Raw genomic sequence first — 24,063 nt, forward strand, 5'->3', positions numbered from 1 at the left:
ATTGATAGTGAAACATTTGGTGCTATAACGATTATGATGAAAAGGAATGGAAAAATCATTTGAGGAGAGACTCTAATACCATGTAAGAAAGACAACTTCTCTTTAATGTTAGAATTGTGGAATTACTTCTCCTTTGCACAGTCGGGCTCTGGTGGACGAGATCATTCAACTCTCTTCGTCTTTTGTATCTTGTTGTTTCTTCTTTATTCCATGGGAGATTAATAGCGTGACTGATTCCTTGGCTAGAAGGGCTTACTCGTTAACATACGCCACTGATTGGCCCCTTTTTACTCCATGATTACCCATGACTGCATATGTTGTGTTTCTCACTATGGCCATGAGTTTTGCATGTCTTATTAATAAAGACTGGTTTACCACCAAAAAAAAACAAAAAACTTACTGAGAAAAGCAGAACTGCAGAAGGTTAGTAACAGGGTTGTTATGGTAAATATGATACTATGAGTAATGCGAATTCAATATTCGGTCAAGATACACAATGACCTATGGTTGCCTCATGCACTGTTTAGTCATTAATGTGCTGTGTGGTCTTAAGTCACTCTCTCTTTCCATGTCTGATCTCTCTAATTTAGTCTCTCTCTATATATATAAAAGAAGAGAAAATTTGGGTTTGTCTAGCTATCCAGAGTCATGGAGATGGAACCCATGGAGGTAAAGAAAGAAGATGATGCCAAGATAAGCAAATATCTCAGAAAACCACTTCTCTTGGTAAACTGTCTCATGTTAAGCATCGGAAACTGCAGTGGTCCACTGTTGATGCGGCTTTACTTCGTCCGCGGTGGCAAACGAATTTGGTTCTCAAGCTGGTTGCTGACTGGTGGGTGGCCCTTCATTTTACTCCCTCTCGCGGCGTCCTATTTCCACCGCCGCCGTAGTGGTTCATCTGATGACACAAAACTCTTCTTCATGAAGCCCTTCGTCTTCATCGCCTGCACCGTTATCGGAATCCTCACCGGCTTGGATGATTACCTCTATGCTTATGGAGTAGCACGTTTACCTGTCTCCACTTCTTCCCTTATAATTGCATCTCAGTTAGGTTTCACTGCTTTCTTTGCTTTTTTTCTAGTTAGGCAGAAGTTCACATCTTACTCTATCAATTCGGTTTTTTTGTTGACGGTGGCGGCGGTGGTGCTCGGCCTTCATACTAGTGGTGACCGCCCGGCTAATGAGTCTAAGACGGAGTATTTTATGGGTTTCTTCATGACGATTGCGGCGTCTGCGTTGTATGGGTTGGTTTTACCCATGGTGGAGCTCACTTACAAGAAAGCCAAACAGGCCATCACTTACTCTCTTGTCATGGAGATGCAGATTGTCATTTCCATCTTTGCCACTCTTTTCTGCACCATAGGGATGCTTGTCAACAAAGACTTTGAGGTACTCTCTCTGCTTTCTGTGATATAGACTAAAAACTTTCCATGATAGACTTCAATCATGTTGAGCGATTGGATGCCATAAATAAAATCCAGAGGTAGTGGATGCCATTAGAGGTGCAAGTTTGGTCCAGTTGACCCAAACCCACTCTGGCTCGTCTTGAATCTGAAGAGGGTCGAGGTTGAGATATCTTGGCCCTAAGGGCGGGTTAGGGCTGAAAATTTCTAACCCTGAATCAGGGTTGAGGCTTCAGGGTGAGCCAAGCCCGGCCCGATCCGACCCTGTGTTAATTTATACTATATAATATATATTATAAACTTTAAATGTCTCCCCTATTTTGTTATATAATACATTATATATGAAGATAATAATTGATATAAACATTTTATTATAGTATTATTTTAAGTAAAATTGATAATTTTCTCCCCAGTCCAGTCCAGCCTATGGACTTAACTCCTCTCAGGTTCCCTGCCCGATCAGATTCATAGGTTCCTCTCATAGGGGATCGGAAATGACGACCTGACCCCCTGCCCGAACACACTACCCGGGTGGGGTGAGGTCGTCATTTTCGCCCTCCCTATTAGAGGAACCTATGAACCTGATCGGGCAGGGAACCTGAGAGGAGAAAAATTCCCAGCCTATACATCTCCCTTCCCCTTCCCCATGATCAGGGCCAATCAAGGTCAGCATGGCCCAACCTTGAAGGCGGATCAGAATTGAATTTTTTAGGCCCTGAGTAAAGATCGGGTCGAGCTTGGGCCCAGCTAAGAAGACTTAGGGTTGCACTAGGGTTTTATAATGTCTGGCCCAACTCGACGTGTTGCACCTCTAAATGCCATCATCCAGGCATATGAGTATGTTATCATAAGTGAACCTTAGCCGAGTCCGAATCTGAGCCTGTCTCTAGCGAGTCCTTCTAGTTCCACCCGGGACCAAAAAATAAACAAAAAGGTAGATTCCTTCTAATCTGCCCATGTCGTTAGTGTCGAAAGTAGAAACCCCCAAAAGAAGCATCATTTTTTGGGATCCTAAATAGCAACGAGTCGTTGAATCTCGTGACAGCCCCACTACTTTTGGACTAGCTAGCCTCGTTATTAGGGCCAATTCAATTGCCTCTTCGCTGTTGGGTTAAGACTGCTAAACAAAAAAAAAAAAAATTAATTTGGTGAGCATTCAAAAATAGTGCGGGTCCGATATCTCAATACGTGGAAGATGTGATATCCACTAATGTTGAACTCAAAAAAAAAAAATTTGCTTTGCATTCAACTCACATCATTGGATAAAATTTTTTACATGTGTCGAGCTCTCAAGAGCGCACTGCAGTGCATTGCCAGATGCCTGCGTTTCAGAGAATTTTAATTCATCACCATTTATATGATTTCTGATCATACAAATTTGGGTGACCATTGGCAAGCGACAACCCGACCCGATGTGTTTTACCACTCAAAGCTAGCTCATATATTATAAAGGCTGATATTAGGTATGAGTTCCAAACTTCCAATTGGATTGAGTTGGAGTTTGGTAGGGATGGCATGGGTACCTGACCCAAGTTGATCACCTTAGCCCAGACCCACGCAATTAAATATCCACCTTTAGGGATTAGCCTTTGTCATATTCTGCCATAATTGCGACAGTTTTGTGAGTGGTTCCCCTGCATGTTCACTATAATTTAGGGTTTTAAAGGAAGTTCAGATTTTATTTTATTTTATTTTTTATATTAGATAAAAGAAGGGAGCATAATATACAAGCAACATAGAAAATAATGGAAAACACCATTTCAAATAAATAAACGAAATCCTTTTCTTTTCATTAACTTTTTATTCATAGGAGTTTAAACTTTAAACACGATGGAGTTATGGTTAATCAAATTGTTAAGATTTGAATTAAGAAATTCATTAATGAGGTAGCTAATTTTGGGTATAACTAATATATTGTAGGTCATTCCAAGAGAAGCAAGAGAGTATGAACTTGGGGAAAGCAAGTACTACTTGGTGGTGGCATGTAGTGCATTTATTTGGCAGTTCTTCTTCTTGGGATCAATCGGTGTCATCTTTAATGGTTCTTCATTACTTGCAGCTGTTATAATTACAACTCTACTACCAGTTACAGAGATCTTGGCTGTTTTCTTCTTTCAAGAGTCATTCAAAGTAGAGAAGGGGATTTCTGTCGCTTTGTCATTATGGGGTTTTGCCTCCTATTTCTACGGTGAGTTCAAAGCAAGCAAGAAAAGCAATCAAATTCTAAAACCAGGAAATCCACAACACCATCCTCCATCATCACATGTCTAAGAAAAGCTGATATTTGTGCATGTAAGTGGCTCAGCTAGTGTTCAATGGGCAAGGCCAGGATTTGCTAGAGTTGGTGAAGTGAAAGTCACCTTATTCTGTTTTGCTACAAATAATGTATTGATATTTAGATGAATTAATGCCAAACCCTTTTAGCATGGTTCCTATCCAGCCTTTTACTCCAATAGCATGAACTATCCAATAATTTAACATAGATGTTGCGTCAAGAAATCACTCAGCGGTCCTTCGAGTGTCGTAACCTGCAAAAGACCCTGGGTGACAAAGGAGAACCGGTGTGGTTCCGGCCTAGGACTCTCCGATGCCTAAGTTAGATCTCTCTGAGCAAACAGATAAGTGAATAGTAGTATTAAATATGAGTTAAGATGTCCCTTGATGGGGCTGAGTACCTTGCCTTTTATAATAGAGTATGGCGGTGTGGAGAGTCCCAGTTGATGTAGAGTGTCCGTCGTAGGTGATAGAGTCCCTGAGTAGCAGGGCTCATCCTTGACTGGTTGTCTTTCCGTGAAACGTGGTGTCACGATAGACTTGGTAATCGTCTTCCTGAGAGACGTAGTGTCATGATAGACTTGGTAGTCGTCTTCCTGAGAGACGTAGTGTCATGGTAGACTTGGTAGTCATCTTCCTGAGAGACGCAGTGTCCTTGATAGACTTGGTATCCTTGATGGATAGACCTATCTACGTGGTAGATGAGGTTCCAGGTGCATGAGTCCATTCAGACTATGTGACTTGATAGGCGGTAGCCTAGAGTCCTTGGTGATGCGGTTTGTGTCTCGTTGATGGCGGTGGTTGCTGCTGTGTTCGAGGGAGACTGTGCCCGGGGATGACGTGCTCGAGGTCTTCATCCATGCCTGGTCCGCGCCCAAGGCAGTCCCTGATTAGTCAGGGTGATTTTGGGTTCATCATTTGCCCCCCACTCTCTTGGAACAGAGTAATCAAGAGAGTATTCCTATTTTCTTATATCAATTGAGGGGTTCACAGCGAATAATCTCTTCTTAGAGGGTGTGCCTATAATTTACTAGGCGAGGGAGAGGTTGTGGCTTCAAAACTCTCCTCTCCCATCTTTTTCGTCTCTTTTTCTTTTTTCCTTCTTTTTGTAGATATATGCTCCTGTCTCATTCTCCCTTTTCACTTTTTGCTTTCTTCATCTTCTACTTTTGCTTGGGCTATGAGTTTGATTGCTATTCATTGTGCCCCCATGTGTTTGTTCCTGGGTTGCAATGAACAGTAGTGTCCTCCACTTGCTTGCTTGACACTTCTTGGCCACTAGCCTTGCCTTGGAACTTGGCTTGCTTTGGCGTGCATGGCTTGGTGCTTGACCTATGTCTTACCCATTGTGCTACGTCTTTGCCTTGTGCTTGCATTAGTGTGCCTAGTTTTCATTGGTCCACGCTCGCCTGTTGTTCAAAATTGACGCGCTCGACTCATGTCTAGTTCGATCGATGCCCGTTCGGATCCACGCCAGTCGCTTGATCAGTGCCCATCCGTGGTCCACGCCCGACTCAGGTTCACACCTGCTGCTTCAATCGGTGCCCCTCTTGGGGATCCGAGCCCCTCTTAAGGTCCGCGCCTCTGCTTCAATTGGAGCCCCTCTTGAGGTTCGCACCCCTATTTTAATTGGTGCCCCTCTTGGTGATCCGTGCCCCTCTTGAGGTCCGCGCCCCTGCTTCAATTGGCGCCCCTCCTGGCAATCCGCTCCCCTCTTGAGGTCCGCGCCCCCGCTTCAATTGGTGCCCCTCCTGGAGATTCGCAGCCCTCTTGAGGTCCGCACCCCTGCTTCAATTGGCGCCCCTCTTGGCGATCCACACCCCTCTTGAGGTCCGCGTCTATATATAGCACTCGATCCGCGCCTGTGCCGGTCTGTGGTTTGCGCCTGTTTACTAAAGTCAATCTGCTCCCGTACCCGATTGGCGCCTTTGACCACACCTTGGTTGTGTCTGGTACGTGTCGTCTTCATTTTCTCTTCCTTTCTCTTTTATTTTCTTTTTTTTTTTGGATTGGTTTTGCATTGGCGGTTGCAGGTTGGCATCCCTCTCTTCTTATCGGTTGCTTGGTTTTGGGAGATTGCCTTTCTGAGTAAGTAGCTAGTCTGCTCCAATGTTTGTCCATGTCATCGTCTATCGACTCTGATCCGACTACTGTCGTGGTTGGATCCGCTGAGTTGTCTTCTTTGTGGTTATCTTCCCCCGTGGATACTTCTTCCTCTTTGCCTTCCTCTGTTGCTAGTGATGGGGAGGAGGTTTCCTGCTGAGCGCTCCGTCGTATAGGGGTTTAGCGACGCCTTCCTGTCGCAGAACCTCTATTAGGATATGGCTTTTGTGAGGCGTTCTTCTCATTCTTTTTGTGCTACTGTTTCTCTTGTACTTGGGATGTTCCTTAGTGGCTGTGTTGGTTGTAGGTCCAACATTGTGTCACAGAGGCAGTGCTTCGCCTAGAGAGTCATGCTTTTCGTGAGATCCAGCTGAACCGCAAGCTGCGGGGCCTGGAGAAGGAGCTTCAAGGGCATAAGGTTTCCCGGGAGGAGGCAATGGCACGTGAGAGGAGTATGGCTGAGGAGCTCAGGGTAGCATCTATCGCGGCGATCGAGAGCTCATCTAGAGTTCATGCCTTGGAGGAGGAGGTTCGTGCTTTGAGGCGGAGTCATGAGGTTGAGGTGTCTGAGGCCGGGGAGCGAGCAGTGGTAGCTTATCAGCAGTCTCCTGAGATCACTGTGTACTTCTATAAGTACAACCAGGAGATATATGATGTAAGCATCCGAGACTTAGCGGTCCGCATTCTGGAGAAGACCCCTGATTATGATTTCTCGGGGTTCCCGGAGGTCACTACGCTGTTACCTGCGATGGCTGCTGTGGATCATGTTTCTCCAGAGGATGGTATTGTGGCGACGGAGGAGGGCGTGGTCTTACTAGAGGAGAGTGTTGCTCGTCCAGCTGAGGCTGATATGATGTCCCCTGCTGGGTCGGATGTCGCTACTCCATCAGATGCTCCATGAGTTTGTAGATGTTTTTGGATGTTGAACTTTCTGCATCTTGAACTTTGGATTGTGGTCTCTTCTTGGATTGTATGTACTTAATTTTCTTTCTTTCTTCAATGTGGACATGGTATGTATGTGATCCTTATTGCTTCAATAGTTCTCTTACTTTTGCAATCCCAGGTGGTCTGTAGTCCTTGGTGGTGTTACGTCTTGGCGGTCTATGGACCTTGGTGGGCAACGGGTCTTGGTGGCATAACACATTGGTGGTCAACAGACCTTGGTGGCCAACAGGCCTGGGTGGCATAACGCCTTGGTGGTCAACGAACCTTGGTGGCCAATGGGCCTTAGTGGCATGACGTCTTAGTGGCATAACGTCTTGGTGGTCAACGGACCTTGGTGGTATGACGTCTTGGTGGCATAACGCCTTGGTGGTCAACGGACCTTAGTCGCCAACGGGGGCTTGGTGGCATAAGGCCTTAGTAGTCAACGGACCTTGGTGGCCAACAGGCCTTGGTGGCATAACGCCTTAGTGGTCAACGGACCTTGGTGGCCAACAGGCCTTGGTGGCATAACGCCTTGGTGGTCAACGAACCTTGGTGGCCGACGTGCCTTTGTGGTTAACGGACCTTGGTGGCCAATGGGCCTTGGTGGCATAACGCCTTGGTGGTCAACAGCCCTTGGTGGCCAACGGGCCTTCGTGGCATAATGTCTTGGTGTGAAGGCAGTGATTCGACTTGAGTAGTAGAAGACGAGTATTCCGAAACCAACTCTTTACTTCAAATGAGAAAATTTTTCAAATTATCCTTGAAACAGTACTATCATTTACTGCTACTGCTATTACTACTGGTGCTATTACTTCTACTGATAGTACTTCTTCAGGTGTTCTGAGTTCCAAGTACGGTCTACCTTCTTGCCACCCAGAGTTTTCAAGTGGTATGTCCCTAGACGTATCTGCTTGAAAACTATGTAAGGTCCTTCCCAGTTTACTAATAGTTTTCCTGACTTCCGTGGCTGCGATGCACTTACCTTCCTTAGGACTAGGTCCCCCTGGTGGAATAATCGTTCTCGAACCTTGGTATTGTAGTACTTGGCTGTGCGCTGCTGGTATGCCACGTTTCTCAGTAGTGCCTTCTCTCGTACCTCATCCAGGAAGTCCAGGTTTGCTCACAGTCCCTCTATGTATGTCCTTTCATTAAAGTGCAGCACTTTGTGGGACATGGCGAGGACCTCTACCGATGTTAGTGCCTCTGTGTCATATGCTAGGCGGAATGGGTTTTCTCATGCGGGTGTTCTTACTGTGGTGCGGTATGCCCACAAGACACTCAGTAGTTCTTCGACCCACTTCCCTTTGGCTCCTTTCAGTCTTTTTTTTATTCCATCCAGTAGGCTTCGATTTATTACCTCCACCTGACCATTGGCCTGCGGGTAGGCAACCAAAATAGGCCGATAGTCAATGTTGTAGCTCTGACAGAAGGTTCTGAACTTGGGGTTGTTGAATTGTTTCCCATTATCGGAGACTATGATCTTTGGCACGCCAAACCTATAGATGATGTCGTCACGGACGAACTTTGTCATTTCATTCTCTGTGATCTTGGCCAATAGTTTGGCCTCTACCCACTTGGTGAAGTAGTCGATGGCGACCACCAAGTACTTGCGGTTGCCTGATGCTACTGTGAAGTCCCCTAAGATGTCGACCCCCCACATGGCAAAGGGAATGGGGTTGAGGATCGATGTTAGTCTGGTGGTGGGTAGATGGGGTACTGGGGCGAACAATTGACATTGCTTGCAAGCCTTGACGTATTGTATTGCTTCCTCTTGTTTTCTCGGCCAGTAGAGTCCTTGTCGAAGGATTTTGTAGGCTAGATGTCGTCCTCCCATGTGGCTTCCATGGATCCCCTCATGTACTTCTGCCAGGGCATATTGGGCTCCCTTGGGTTTTAAGCACTGAAGTAATGGTGTTGTGGCTCCCCTCTTGTACAGTAGTTCATCCAAGACGGTGTACTTTGCAGCTTTCATCCTTATCTTCCTTGCTTCGACCTTGTCTTCTGGTAAGACGTCATTTTGTAGGTAGTCGAGTATAGGGTCCATCCAATTAACCCCTTCGTCAATCTCATTGACTTGCTTCTCCTGGTATGTTGGTTTATGCAATATTTCCATGTACACTGCGTTGGCCAAGTTTTTTAGTTCAGCGTTGGCTAGCCTGGACAGTGCATCGGCGGTGGTGTTCTCGACCCTAGGAACTCGAACCATGTCGAACTCCACGAACCCGCTGATCAACTCTCGAGCACGTGCTAAGTATGATGCCATTCGATCAATCTTCGCCTCGTACTCTCCATTCACCTGGTTCACCACTAACTAGGAGTCACTCCGGATGGATAGGTGTGTGACTTGAATGGCTTTGGCCACCCAGAGTCTAGCCAGTAGTGCTTCGTACTCTGTCTCATTGTTGGATTTTGGGAAGGCGAATCGAAGAGCATACTGGATTCAAAATCCTTTGGGGCTGGTGAGTATGAAACCAGCTCCACTTTCTGTGGCGTTAATCGAACCATCCACGAACATCTCCCATGATCCTCGGTCTTGGTCCTCTGGTTCTTTTGCTTCTACCTCCGGCTCAGGTAGGGTGCATTCGGCGACGAAGTCCGCTAGAGTTTGGCCTTTAATTGCCGTCCTGGGTTGGTACCTGATGTCGTGTTCGCTCAGTTCAACCGCCCAGGTGATCAGCCATCCGGAGATGTCTGGCTTGTGCAGTACATTCTTTAGTGCTAGGTTCGTGAGGACTGTGATGGTATGGGCTTGGAAGTAAGGCCGGAGCTTCCTAGCCGCAATTACCAATGCATATGCTACCTTCTCAATCTTTGTGTACCTGGTCTCTGCATCAATTAAGATATGGCTTACATAATAGATGGGTCTCTGTATCTTACCCTCTTCTTTTAGTAGCACTGCGCTCACTACGACGGGGGTCGCTGCCAAGTAGATCTGTAACTGTTCGTTGGGTTCTGGGCGCCCAAGCAATGGTGGATTCTCGAGGTACACTTTCAGCTCTTCAAACGCTTTTTGGCACTCCTCTGTCCATGCAAAGTCTTTAGGACTTCGAAGGTTCTTCAACGTCTTGAAGAATGGCAGGAACTTGTCTCCCAACCGTAATACGAACCTTAAAAGGAAAGCGATCCTTCCATTCAATCTCTGTATTTCTCTGACTGTTCGTGGTGGTGCCATCTCTTGGATGGCCTTGATCTTGGATGGGTTAGCTTCTATTCCCTGTACTGAGACCATGAACCCCAAGAAATTTCCTAACGTCACCCCGAAGGCGCACTTCGTAGGGTTTAGCTTCATCTAGTTCCTTCTCAGCATGGCGAATGCTTCTTCCAGGTTGGCCAGGTGTTGGTGGGATTGGACGCTTTTCACGAGCATGTCATCTACGTATACCTCCATGTTACACCCAATCAGTTCCTCGAACATCCTGTTGACCATCCTCTGGCAGGTGGCCATTGCATTCTTCAATCCGAACAGCATGACATGATAGCAATAGTTCTCCTTGTCCGTTGGGAAGGCGGTGTAAGACTCGTCATCCTTATGCATAAGGATCTGATTGTAGCCAGAATAGGCATCCATGAAACTTAGCATCTCATGTCCAGCGGTAGCGTCGATTAGCAGATCGATCCTAGGTAGTGGGTACTCGTCTTTCAGGCACGCCTTGTTCAAGTCAGTGTAGTCGACGCACATTCTCCACTTCCCATTAGGCTTGGGTACCATGACCACGTTCGCGAGCCAGGTAGGGAACTTCTCTTCTCTGATGAACCCTGCTTGGCTCAACTTCTCGACATGTTCCTTGATGGCTGCCTGTCAATTGAGGGTGAAATTTCTTCTCTTCTACTGGACGGGCTTCCTGGTTGGGTCTACATGCAATCTGTGCTCTACTATGGATCTGGGTATGCCTGGCATGTTTGCAGTTGACCATGCGAAGACATCCATGTTAGTCTAGAGGAGGTGCCCCAATTCTTCTTTCTGCTTATCGCTCAATAATGACCCAACCTATACGACCTTGGAAGGGTCATCTTTGCTGAGTGGCCAGGGGATGACGTCCTCCACTAGTCTTCCTCTTTTTTCTATCAGTTCATCTCTCTGGTCATTGACCAGGTTCTCTATGCATAGTGTCATCCCCCGTGTGTTTCCATTATTCTTCTTTACAAAGGTGGCATAGCAGTCTCTAGCCTTCTTCTGATCACCTCGAACTTCCCCCACTCCGTTGTCAGTGGGGAACTTCATCTTCAGGTGGAGCAAAGACATTACACCTCTAAGGGCTATCAGGGAAGGTTGCCCTAGGAGGCCATTGAACGACACCACAGACCTGACGACCATGAAGTTTACCATGATGGTCACCTATCGAGGGTGCTCTCCAAAGGTGATAGGCAGCTCTATGGTGCCTCTGATGGAGGCTGTGGAGCCTGAGAATCCATAAAGGTAGGTGGGCTTTGGCTTGAGTTGATCATCTCCGAATCCGAACTTGCGGTAGGCTTCTAATGAGAGTACATCCATGGACACCCCTATGTCTATCAGCACCCTGTGCACGGGTCGGTTAGCTATCTCTACCTGTACTACCAGGGCGTCCTCATGTGGAAAGCTCACACCTTCCAATTCATCATCCGAGAAGGAGATCACCATCTCGGTCTTGGCCATCTTGCTTGGCTTCTCTGCTACTCCCACGAACCTGGCATGGGCTTTGGCCTTCCTGGTTGATTCTTTCTCCGGTCCTCCAAGTATGGTAAGGATGGGGGCTCCCTTAGTGCCGCTGGGCTCTGCTACATCTCTTCTTTCATCAGTGCGGTCTCTCCCTATCTTAGTCCACTCTTCTTTTTTCCCTCCTTAGTTCTCTTTCTCTATCAAGTCCTCGATCTCCCTGACCTGAATGGCCATCATGTCTCCCCTTCACATACTTGCTCAAACTCCTAGCTTTCGCAAGGCCTTCTATCTCCCTCTTCAGTTGGTAGCAATCTTCCGTGTCATGCCCATAGTCCTTGTGGAAGAGACAGTACTTGTTGGGATTGCGCTTCTCAGGTCCTGCTAGCATGAGTCGTGGCCATCAAATTAGGTCACGGTCTTGGATCTGCATTAGGATTTGGGACCTGGTGGTGTTTAGCGGTGTGAACTCTAGAGTGCCTGCTCTCTCACTCCTCTCTGGGCGACAGTCACTTCTTTCTGTTGGATGATCGCCCTTCTCTTATCGACTTTCAGTCCTCGACCTTTTACTCTCTTTATGGTCATCTGGTGCTGACCTCTTATTGTCCTGTGGCTTGGCTTCAATTGCCTTCTTCCGAGCTTGTACTATCTTGGTCATGTTGGCGAACTCGTTGCATCGATCTAGGAGCTCTTTCATAGTCCTGGTCTCATGATGCGCCAGGTCCTTGATCAACTCCATGTCTCGGATGCCCCCAGCCAAGGTGGCATGCTTGGTCTGATCGTCTAGGTCTCTAACTTCTAAGGACTCCTTGGTGAACCTGCTGACATACTCCTTGAGGGACTCCCCAGGATTTTGTATCACGTTCAGTAGATTGACCATGGTCTTCTTTTGCTTGACGCTGCTCTGGAAGCGGTTCACAAACTGTTCGCATAGCTCTACAAACGACCCAATCGACCGTGGCCGCAGTCTGGAAAACCATGAGGTTACCACACCCTTGAGGGATGCAGGAAATGCTCGACAAGATACCACGTCCGATCCACCATATAGCTTCATCATGCCATTGAAATAGTTATTGTGGTCATTAGGGTTGGTGGTACCACTGTAGTGTTCAAAGGTAGGTAACTTGAACCTGGATGGGAGTGAGGCTGACATGATCTCTTCTGAGAAGGGGTATTGTCCAGGGATTGAGTGTGTCTCACCCTTGGTCTGCTTCTTCAACCCTTCCAGGTTCTCGTCCAACTCTCGGAGTCTCTTGTCTAGCTCTTCATCCCGTGTTTATCCTTCACGTCTGACTGGTCGTTCGCTACGAGCTCGTTCACGTCCTCTCCTGGAAGTCCCCTCCCATCTCGACTGTTGGTGAGATGGTGAAGGGTCGCGTCGTGATGAATCTTATCCTGACCGCGAGGGGCTTGCTTCACGGTAAGTTCGACATTGCTCTGGCGCATAGCCTCCTCCCAGTCGACCATCAAAAACCGACCTCTGGATGGACCCTTCAGGATTAGGTACCACTGATCGGTGTGATGGTGTTCTCCCTTAATTCGACCATGCTGGAGGATCTGTTGATCACCCCCTAGGTTAGGGAGGCTCTCCCCGCTGCCTGGTGTGCCTCTTTGATCTGTCACCCCTGGGGGGGGTCCTCCTGGGGCTCTGTTCCCGTCTAGGGTCCGTCCTGTGATGGTGTGATGTCGCACACTGCATCAGGTAGTCACAGAAGAGTCGTTGATCCTCGAGGATCTATCGCTGTAGGTCATTGATCTGACCCATAGTTGTTGGGGCATTGGGGTCAAGTACCACCTCCACCACCACTTCATTGTTGGGTTCGACTACTGCAACTTGATCATCGTCTGGGATCTCCCTCTCCAGAGAGACATGGTCTTGGTCATTTTCTCTGCGACGTGAGCTCTCTGGAGGAGGTGATCCATTCCCCTCCCTCGGGGCATTATTGCAGGAGGGAGTGGTCTTCTTGCCTTGTGGTGCCATGGTTGAACAGATATGGAAACTGGCTAGTAAAGGTAATGGCTAGCGTCGCTCCCACAGACGGTGCCAATCTGTTGCGTTAAGAAATCACTCAGTGGTCCTTCGAGTGTCGTAACCTGTAAAAGACCCTGGGTGACAAAGGATAATCGGTGTGGCCTAGGACTCTCTGATGCCTAAGTTAGATCTCTCTGAGCAAACAGATGAGTGAATAGTAGTATTAAATATGAGTTAAGATGTCCCTTGATGGGGTTGAGTACCTTGCCTTTTATAATAGAGCATGGCAGTGTGGAGAGTCCCAGTTGATGTAGAGTATTCGTCGTAGGTGATAGAGTCCCTGAGTAGCAGGGCTCATCCTTAACTGGTTGTCTTCCCGTGAAACGTGGTGTCATGATAGACTTGGTAATCGTCTTCCTGAGAGACGTAGTGTCATGATAGACTTGGTAGTCGTTTTCTTGAGAGACGTAGTGTCATGGTAGACTTGGTAATCGTCTTCCTGAGAGACGCAGTGTCCTTGATAGACTTGGTATCCTTGATGGATAGACCTATCTACGTGGTAGATGAGGTTCCTAGTGCATGAGTCCATTCAGACTACGTGACTTGATAGGCGGTGGCCTAGAGTCCTTAGTGATGCGGTTTGTGTCTCGTTGATGGCGGTAGTTACTGCCGTGTTCGAGGGAGACTGTGCCCAGGGATGACGTGCTCGAGGTCTTCATCCATGCCTGGTCCGCGCCCAAGGCAGTCTTCGCCCAGATAGTTCTGCGCCCCATAGTCTGCTCCTAGATAGTTCGCGATCAGGGATGGTCCGCGCCAGGGGCGGTCTGCGTCCTGGGTCATGCTATCCGCGCCTGGGTCTAGCTTGGGTCGACTCTCTCCTGGGTTTTCCTGCTTGGTTCTGGTCTTGAGCTGGTCCTCTTTCTTGGTTAGGACATGTGGCAGTCCCTGATTGGTCAGGGTGATTTTGGGTTCATCAATAGAGATACAAGAACAACAACCCAACCTTATCCCAACTAAATGAGGTCGATTACTTGGATCCTTACAAAGACAAAATATTAATAATAAAAGTAAAAGAAAATGTAAACAACACATCAATTACAAATCAGTCTTATACAAATTAATTGGGGCGGTAGTCATGGAAGAGTCGTTGATCCTCGAGGATCTGTCACTGTAGGTCATTGATCTGGCCCATAGTTGCTGGGGCATTGGGGTCAGGTACTACCTCCACCACCACTTCCTTGTTGGGTTCGACTACTGCAACTTGATCATCTTCTGGGATCTCCCTCTCCAGAGAGACATGGTCCTGATCATTGGCTCTGCGACGTGAGCTCTCTAGAGGAGGTGATCCATTCCCCTCCCTCGGGACGTTGTTGGTGGAGGGAGCGGTCTTCTTGCCTCGTGGTGCCATGGTTGAACAGATATGGAAACTGGCTAGTAAAGGTAATGGCTAGCGTCGTTCCCACAGACGGCGTCAATCTGTTGGGTCAAGAAATCGCTCAATGGTCCTTTGAGTGTCATAACCTGCAAAAGACCCTGGGTGACAAAGGAGAACCGGTGTGGTTCTGACCTAGAACTCTCCGATGCCTAAGTTAGATCTCTCCGAGCAAACAAATGAGTGAATAGTAGTATTCAATATGAGTTAAGATGTCCCTTGATGGGGTTGAGTACCTTGCCTTTTATAATAGAGCATGGCGGTGTGGAGAGTCCCAGTTGATGTAGAGTGTCCGTCGTAGGTGATAGAGTCCCTGAGTAGCAGGGCTCATCCTTGACTGGTTGTCTTCCCGTGAAACGTGGTGTCACGATAGACTTGGTAATCGTCTTCCTGAGAGACGTAGTGTCATGATAGACTTGGTAGTCATCTTCCTGAGAGACGTAGTGTCATGGTAGACTTGGTAGTCGTCTTCCTGAGAGACGCAGTGTCCTTGATAGACTTGGAATCCTTGATGGATAGACCTATCTACAGGATAGATGAGGTTCCTGGTGCATGAGTCCATTCAAACTACGTGACTTGATAGGCGGTGGCCTAGAGTCCTTGGTGATGCGGTTTGTGTCTCGTTGATGGCGGTGGTTACTGCCGTGTTCAAGGGAGACTGTGCCCGGGGATGACGTGCTCGAGGTCTTCATCCATGCCTGGTCCGCGCCCGGGTCCGGATTGGGTCGACTCTCTCCTGGGTTTGCCTGCTTGGTTCTGGTCCTGAGCTGGTCCTCTTTCTTGGGTTAGGACATGTGGCAGTCCCTGATTGGTCAGGGTGATTTTGGGTTCATCAATAGAGATACAAGAACAACAACCCAACCTTATCCCAACTAAATGAGGTCGATTACTTGGATCCTTACAAAGACAAAATATTAATAATAAAAGTAAAAGAAAATGTACACAACACAACAATTACAAATCAGTCTTATACAAATTAATTGGGGGGCTTACACGGATCCTTGTCCTCCAATAAGCTCTATTAATTAGACCTCATACTTGAAACAAGGTCCAAATTATGCATGTCTTTCCTCACCACTTCTCCAAGGGTTATTTTAGGCCTACCCTTAGTTCTATTAGTACTTTCAATCTGAATTTGGTCACTCCTCCAAACTATGGCATCTGAAGGCCTCCGTTGAACATATTCATGCCACCTCAGACAACTTTCTCAAAGTTTATCTTGAATCGGGACTACTCCCATATCATCCATGCCAACATCTTCATCTCTGTTATACTTAATTTTTCTATATGACGTTTCTTAACTGCCCAACACTTTGCTCCATACATGATTTTAATACTTAATTGCAAGTTTTTATTGCTTCAAGAATGAAAATTTCCATGCTTCCATAATTTGGTGAAACATTTTAGTATTAAATCTGAAAAAATAACAACAAATTGATTAAAAAACATTTTTTTAATCAAAAATCAAAAAAAAAAATGATACCAAAGAGGCCCTAAATATATACAGGGAAGAGATTTTGCATAACAACATGGCAAAGATAGCATTTTTCTAAAAGAAAAATGATTTATTATGACAAATTGAGCTATAGCTAAATTTTTAGTACAAGCCCATTAGAATTACAAATAATCCTTCCGTCTCTTTGCGGTATAAATCATTTAATTTTGTTCTTCACATTTATTTCAAGATAAAATCATGAACTATATTGCAAATATGAATTTTTTATATATATATATATCTAAAGATATGATTCGAATCCGTTGTCGTTGGCTATGGCCCCACTCCAAGTTATTGCCACTAGTATCATACTTCTTCAAAAATGTGTAAAAAAATAATAGCACATGCCAGTGTACTACTCTCATAAAACCATGGCACAAGGAACGTTGCTGAAAGGGAGTCACTTATTAATAGAAATCATGATCTTCCCATCTTTTCTATCCTTATAAAAAATAAAAATAAAAAAAAAATCTTCCCATCCAAATACCACCACGTTCGATCAGATTGAATCCACTCAATCCCATGGATTCCTACAAGAAGCTATTTAAAGCTTAATAGATACAATTCAAATTCTCTACGGCACAGCTGTCCGTAGCGACCTGTGCGGTGTAGATTGGGCCGTGCATGCAATGATCGCCTTATCCCCGTTTGGGTAAGGCATTTGGGCAGGGGTAAGACGATCTTTGCATCCACGGCTCAATCTATGCCACTCAAGCCACTACATGCAACGCACCATAGAGGATCTGGATCCAAGGGTGATAGTGACAAGACAGTCCAACAAACATTCAAACAAACGTACATTCTAATTTATAACAAACAATCAAAGAAATTAAGTGAACAGAAAAATATTTCAATGTATCCATTTCACCTCATCCCATTTTCTCTCTAGTTTAATACTTCAATCTCTCTCCCTCTCTCTATTTATATAAGAGGGGTTGATGTTTTCTGTGCCGCAACGCAGCCTGCCCCCAAACACATGGGCATGCAATTCAGGGGGGCAGGATGGTCATATCGCCCAACCCCATGTGTCTGGGCGCAGCCTGCACTCCGGCACAGAGAACATTTGGCCATATAAGAGAATAGAAAATTTGGGTTTGTCTATCTACAGTGAGGGAAATAGAACCCAAGGAGGTTAGAAACCAACATGCATTAGTGTGGGGCTCCTCTGTAGTTCGATACAGCGTATAGCGCACATTTGACGGTTTGCAGTGCACAAGCACGTAGTCCAACAAACCACCTATGTGTTGGGCTGTGTACCCATACACTGTAGACCATCGGATGGTGCACTACACGCTGTGTCACGCTACAGAGGACCCAAATCCTTGGAAACTGTTAATGCGGCTTTACTTCTTGCGTGGTGGCAACCGAATTTGGTGCGTGGTGGCAACCGAATTTGGTTGTGAAGCTGGTTGGAGAGTGGAGGGTGGCCTCTCATTTTATTCACTCTCGCAGCGTCCTACTTGCACCGCGGTCGTAGCAGCAAGGGAGGAGTAGGTGATTCACTTGAGACACGTGGTAAGGTGATGGGGGTTATACCAAATTGTCCTACTTCCACCCCAACCCCCAAGGTCAACCCTTGGTCCTTATTGCCGGCCATATATTTCCTTTCCGTGATAGACATCGATTCAATCATGTTGAGCGATCCCTTCTTGTTCCACCCAAAATAAAGAAAAAATTTAGATTCCTTATAATGTGGTGTATTCTGAGAGTAGAAACCCACCTCATGGTGTCTTGGATTTGTGATAGAAATGCTGTCGGCATGGTGTGGGCAACATTAATCAAATAAATGGTAAACATAATAAAGGGTGAAGATTCACCATACCATCACCTGCCCATTGGGTCGGTGGTTGCATAATTGCATTCAATGCAACTTGAATCAAATTAAGAAGAGAAAAAGAAGAACGAACCGGAGGAAGGGGGTGTCTACCATGGTGTTACGATTGGCAAAACTCATTCTCATAAACCGGTTTACAAGGAGAGAGAACCCAATATTACATATGTGCATATCCAAGTCCTCACAGGATCGAGGTGGGACTATTGTACATAACATTATCCCACCCTTTAACAGCCAATGTCCTCGTTAGCCCACTCTGGATTAGGTAGTCCTTTTTAGGCAGCTCCACCCTATTTCAGGATTCTGCCCGGCGGCAGGTAGTCCTTTCCTAGCGCTCGTACTCTGGCACCAGGTTGCCCTTCCCAAGTAGCCAACCGCAAAGGACGGGTCAATGAAACCAATGTTACGATCGGAAGAACTCACCCTCATCTACGTGGTTTTCCCTTTCTATTTCATTTTGCATCTCTGGATGAAGGTGATCCCATCTCTCTAGATGGTGATCACTCACACACACACACACACACATCTTGCTTTTCTTATTATTTAAAAATACTATATTTCACTTGCTTGCATGTATCTCTCCATGGTCCTCATCTCCTGTAGTATAAGACTCCCGTATACTAGCATTCAAATTGTCGCTCTTCATATGCTATTAGCATGTTTTCTACGCTTCTCTGATCTTAATTTTTCATATTTATTTCTATGCCTACCATACTCAGTTAGAGTCGATCATGCTTGGGTTGTCTAGGTTTTGAGTCCGTTCTTTACTTTCATGTATACTAATTCTTATAATGCAGCCAAATCTCCAGGTATGCCTCCTTACCCCTTCTTGCATTTTTATTATTATTTACTTTCTCGTACCTTATTTCCGCCAAAAAGCATATTGCGACCTTACGTTGCTTAGCAATAGAAATACTGGCAAGTCAAGGCAGACTGGGGGTGCCTAATACCTTCCCCGCACTGTGACTTGGCTCGTACCTAGACTAACGAACCATGAGTCCCCAGTGGACATCACATGAGAATCATTACATTTACATTTCGGGTCCTAGACCCTCCTCTAGATGGCGACTTATTACATTCACATTCGCCCCTCCCCTGGAGGCGACAAGGTGGAGTCCACGTGCCAATCCCCCGTCATGTCCATTGCTCTCACAGTGGCATGTAGTGCATTTATTTGGCAGATCTTCTTCTTGGGATCAATTGGCGTTATCTTTTATGGTTCCTCATTAATTGCAACGATTATGATTACTACTCTACTACCAGTTACAGATCTTGGATGTTTTCTTCTTTCAAGAGTCATTCAACGTAGAGAAGGGGATTCTCTCGCTTTGTCATTATGATTTTTGCCTCTTATTCTATGGTGAGTTCAAAGCAAGCAAGAAAAGCAGTCAAACTCCAAAAAACAAGAAATCCTCAACACCATCATCCTCCATCACCTATCTAAGAAAAGCTATTTGTGCATGTAAGTGGCTCAATGCTCAGTGGGCAAGACCAAGATTAGCTAGAGTTAGTGAAGTGAAAGTCACCTTATTCTGTTGTGATACGAAAAATGTTTTGAAAATCAGGTGAAATGCCAAACTCTTTTTCCTTGTATCCATGCTTATATCATTTCGTTTCATGATACCATGACTATGTACATTAGCTTCACTTTTGTCCATTTATTATCACTTCACTTTCATGCATACTAATATCTATCATGCAGCCAACCATCTAGGTATGTTTTTAAAACACATATGTACATTTTTAACTTCATGTTTACTCTTTTTTAATTGTACTTTACATTTACACCCGAAAGCCTATTATACCACTATCCAGCCATGTAATAGGAAGACCAGTTTGACCGGACAAATTGGAGTACTTAATACCTTCCTCGGATCGTAAGTTGACCCGTACCCAGACTAATGGACCGATCAGTCCTCAAAAGACGTTGTGAGAGAGTCATTCTTTTTTACATAATGGGTCCTACACATGGAGATCCCCTGCCATGTCATTTTTCCTCATAGCACCCTTCTACCCTAGCTTTGTTGATGTAAAGAACATAAGTTTTAGGACTCGTACTAGGTGGTAGATATACAAATTGCCGTATAGTGTTGCAATCTATAATCATAATTTAACCTACATGATGGGTCAGTGCATCAACCTTATGGAACAAGAAGAGGTTCAGTTCTTTGGCATATTTTCTTATGTATGACATGTTATGGCAATCAATCTCACAAGGCAATTCATAAGGATAGAATTGTGGAAGACTGTTAGTTCTAACTTTTAAATTAGTAGCTTTTCAAGAAAGTAGATAAGCTTATGTTCCGTGCAACTTTTTATTTATTTAGGGGGGGGGGGTGTTGGGGGTGTAGTATGAAATGGGTTTATTTATAGTTAGATTAGTTTATTGCATGACTTAGTACTTCATTGCAAAAAAATTTATTGCTTCAAGAATGAGAATTTCCATGCTACCATAATTTTGGTGAAACATTTTAGTATTAAATGCGAAAAGATAAAAACCAAATTAGTGGACTAAATATAATTAGGGAAGAGGTTTTGTGAAACAAAATGGCCAATATACCAATTTTCTAAAAGGAAAATGAGTTATTGGAACAAATACTTCATTTTTCAAGCTATATGTTTCATTCTTTTCAACTTAAAAATTTTTTTTTGCAGCTATAGCTAAAGTTTTAGTACAAGCTCATTAGGAATACAAATAATCCTTTCGTCTCTTTTGTGGTATAAATCATTCAATTTTGTTCTTCACATTTATTTCAAAATAAATCATGAACAATAATTAGGGCTGCAACAAGGTCGGGTTGGGTTTGGCTTTTTAAAACTCCAGTCCAACCTTGAGTCTCCTTACCTGGGCCCAGACTCGACCCATCCCGACCCTGACTCAGGGCCTGGAAAATCCAACCCTAACCCGCCCTCAGGATCGGGCTGGGCCTTAGTTAGTAAGTTCGGGATCGGCAATTGAACGGGAACGGATACGTACGGCAATTAAACGGACTAGATGGCAATAATACTTTTCAATAATCTGGCGTAATAAAATGCATACGGCAATAATACGATACACGTATAATACGTGTTTAATACGGCATAGACGGCAATAATACTTTTTAAAAAATGGGCATATATTCATTATGTAACATACATTCACCACCTAATAAACAAAATAATATCATGATTTTATGAACTAAAATAAACACAATAATATAATATCCTCCACAATAGTGAATATGTCATTTTGGGGGTAATATGGGTATTTTAGAAAGTTAGGGGAGGATGAGAAGTAAAAGTTTTCTTCCATGGGGAAATCGAAAAGGACTTAGGAATTTCCCCAAACAGGTAATAAGTCTCATACAGCAATAGAGTTTAGACCATCATAAGCACCTCCTTGTAGAGAGCTCGATTTGTTTTGGCTCCTTACAATGCTTAGTTGGTTTTACCAACCCGTGAGCACTCCATTTGTTCTAGTACTTACAGAGGACTATGTTACTAGAATCCGACCTTCACTTTGGGGCGGGGGGGGGGGGGATGGGGTTTTGGATGAGGGGAGAGCAGAGTTGTAAGCACCCAAAATAAACCCCTAGAAGGGGTGTCTAAAAGCTGCCCAGATTTTGTGCCATCACAACTTAAATGGGTTTAAATTTTGTGAATAGGTAGAGCACAAGATCCCTTACTAAAATGTCAAATTTAAGATTGAAAATAATTTCTCAAAGTGGCAAAATAAAGCATAAAAATTTGGGGAAAAAATAGACTTCTCCAGATCTATACATGTAAGAATTCAAGATCAATTTTTACCCAAAGCTGCAAAGCTGTTAGTTTTTTCTTATCAAGTATGCTCTGTTTTGTTTTTAGAAAAGAGGAAAGATGAAGTGTTTCACTCTCCAAGAATCATGCTAGCACACATGAATGGAGGAAAAGGATCCATGTAACCACAAAGGAGATTTTAAGGAAGAAGAAAGAGAAACTGAAACGATTGAGAAGAAAGAAAGAAAGAAAGGGATACTAACGGACGAACCACAAAGGAGAACCGTGAGGTCCGTGAGGCCTTCAAGATTGAGAAGCGTCGCCGTTGCCGTTGCCGTCGCCGTCAAGGATTTGACGATCGCCGGTGGCTGTTGAACGGAGATGATGAGGATGATTGGAGATTTGGGGGGGGGGGGGCAGCTGCTAGGGTTCGACTTCGGTCTTCGGCAATTCTCAAATCAGAATGGAGAAAGGGAAAGTGAAACGGTATTTCTCTTTGGGTTTTTTTTTTTTTTTAAACATTAGGGTTAAAAAGTATAAAACCGTATGATACCCGAACTATATGCGTATAATACTCAGTCGTTTAAAAAATGCATTTTTTTGTAAAAATATGGGAAAGTGCAGGGACGAAAGTATTTTTCATCTAAACGTTCGGATAGGCGTATTATACGCGTACTTAGTAACTAAGGGTTGGGCTGACCTTGATTGGCCCTGGTCATGGAGTGGAGGAAGGGAGAGATGCATGGACTGGACTGAGTTGGGCTGGATCGGGAGAAAATTATCAATTTTATATAAAATAATAGATATAATAAATATTGTATCACTTACTATGTTCATATATAATATATTATATAACAAAATATATGTGACATTTAAAGTTTATAATATATAATATATCAATATATATTTTATAGTATAACTTAAAACAGGATCGAGCTGGGCTACGCCAGGCTCAACCCGATGCCTCAACTCTAGCCCGACCTGACCGTGACTTGGGGCTAGAATAAAGATATGCATTGACTCCATTGTAGTAGGCAATGGGCCCCACTCCAAGATATTGTCACACTAGTACCATACTTCTTGAAAAGTGTAAGAAAAAATAATAGCAAACGTGTACTATTTAGATCCAACCATGGCACAGGGTAGATCTCCATCTCCAAGAATCATCACTCCTGCTAGAGGCTATGTAAATCTTAATTGATAAGGGACATAAGGGTGATAGCAACAGTCCAACAAACAAACAAACAAAATAATTAACCAATCCCTTCAATTATTTTAGAAGGCGTACAAGATCTCATTAATCATTCTCTCTTTCCAAGTCTATGCTTGCACGCATACTCCCATTGACGAACATGTACATGTAGAGAGTTCTCTAAGCAAGTGACAGAGAGATACACTAATGAAGTGCAATAAAATAGTATCATAGATTTGAGGACAGCGAGGTTATTCAATGTGAGAAAGAGAGAGATAGACATAGAGGTGCCAGTTGTTACTATAATATTTTGTAAATATTTAGTTTTCTAGTTTAGATAATTTAATACAAAGAAAGAACGCTACCTAGTAGCACTGAAATGACCGTCGTGCTTCCATGGAAAAGTTAAATTTCCTAGAGGCACGGTGGACATTTTGTACACTCCCAGATAGCGTTCTCTTTTTCATTTTTATAGTAGATCACATTCTTGTGTATTTATGCCCATTAATATAATAAATAGGAGAAAGAAAGGCACCCGATCGTGCAACACATGCCATCCCTATGCCTAGACACAAGAGCACCAGTGATGACACCTGTACCACTAGAAGGATAGAAATGATCAATGTTGCGGCAGGCACAATTGATCAATTTGCACACCCCTGTGTCTAGGTATAGGGACAGCGTGCGCTGCGTGACCAAGTAACGTTCTCTTTCCCGATAGCAAAATATGCATGCATAGATTTACATTCTAACCCTGGTGTACCCTAACCCAACCACTCATAACCTTTTATAATAGAATTTTTCGAAGCTCGTGGTACTTTATGATACTAAAGATTCAAAACTAGATTATATTGCACTGAAGAGTGAAAACCATGCTTTTTGTTTGGGTCTAAGTACACAATGACTGTTGGATCTGGCAATCCTAAACGCTCATTTTTGCTCCTTTAGAATCCACTGACACCCCAAGTCCCGGTAAGGCATATCCCAACCAAAGACCCCAACGAAAGAAAAATAGAAAGTAGCCGTCCATGGATAAGGGTGATAGCAACAGTCCTTCAAT

General features: G+C 44.6%; 1 protein-coding gene across 1 annotated transcript; it reads left to right on the top strand.

The window, feature by feature from the left end:
• Nucleotides 1-654: 654 nt before the first annotated feature.
• LOC122661600 (purine permease 3-like) lies at nucleotides 655-3,729 on the top strand. The gene is made up of 2 exons (XM_043857050.1): nucleotides 655-1,392; nucleotides 3,327-3,729. The coding sequence occupies exons 1-2, from the start codon at nucleotides 655-657 to the stop codon at nucleotides 3,675-3,677; spliced, it is 1,089 nt and encodes a 362-aa protein (XP_043712985.1). The 3' UTR covers nucleotides 3,678-3,729.
• Nucleotides 3,730-24,063: the final 20,334 nt, after the last annotated feature.

The sequence above is a fragment of the Telopea speciosissima genome, chromosome 5 (genome assembly GCF_018873765.1).
Source record: "Telopea speciosissima isolate NSW1024214 ecotype Mountain lineage chromosome 5, Tspe_v1, whole genome shotgun sequence".
Classification (NCBI taxonomy): Eukaryota; Viridiplantae; Streptophyta; class Magnoliopsida; order Proteales; family Proteaceae; genus Telopea; species Telopea speciosissima.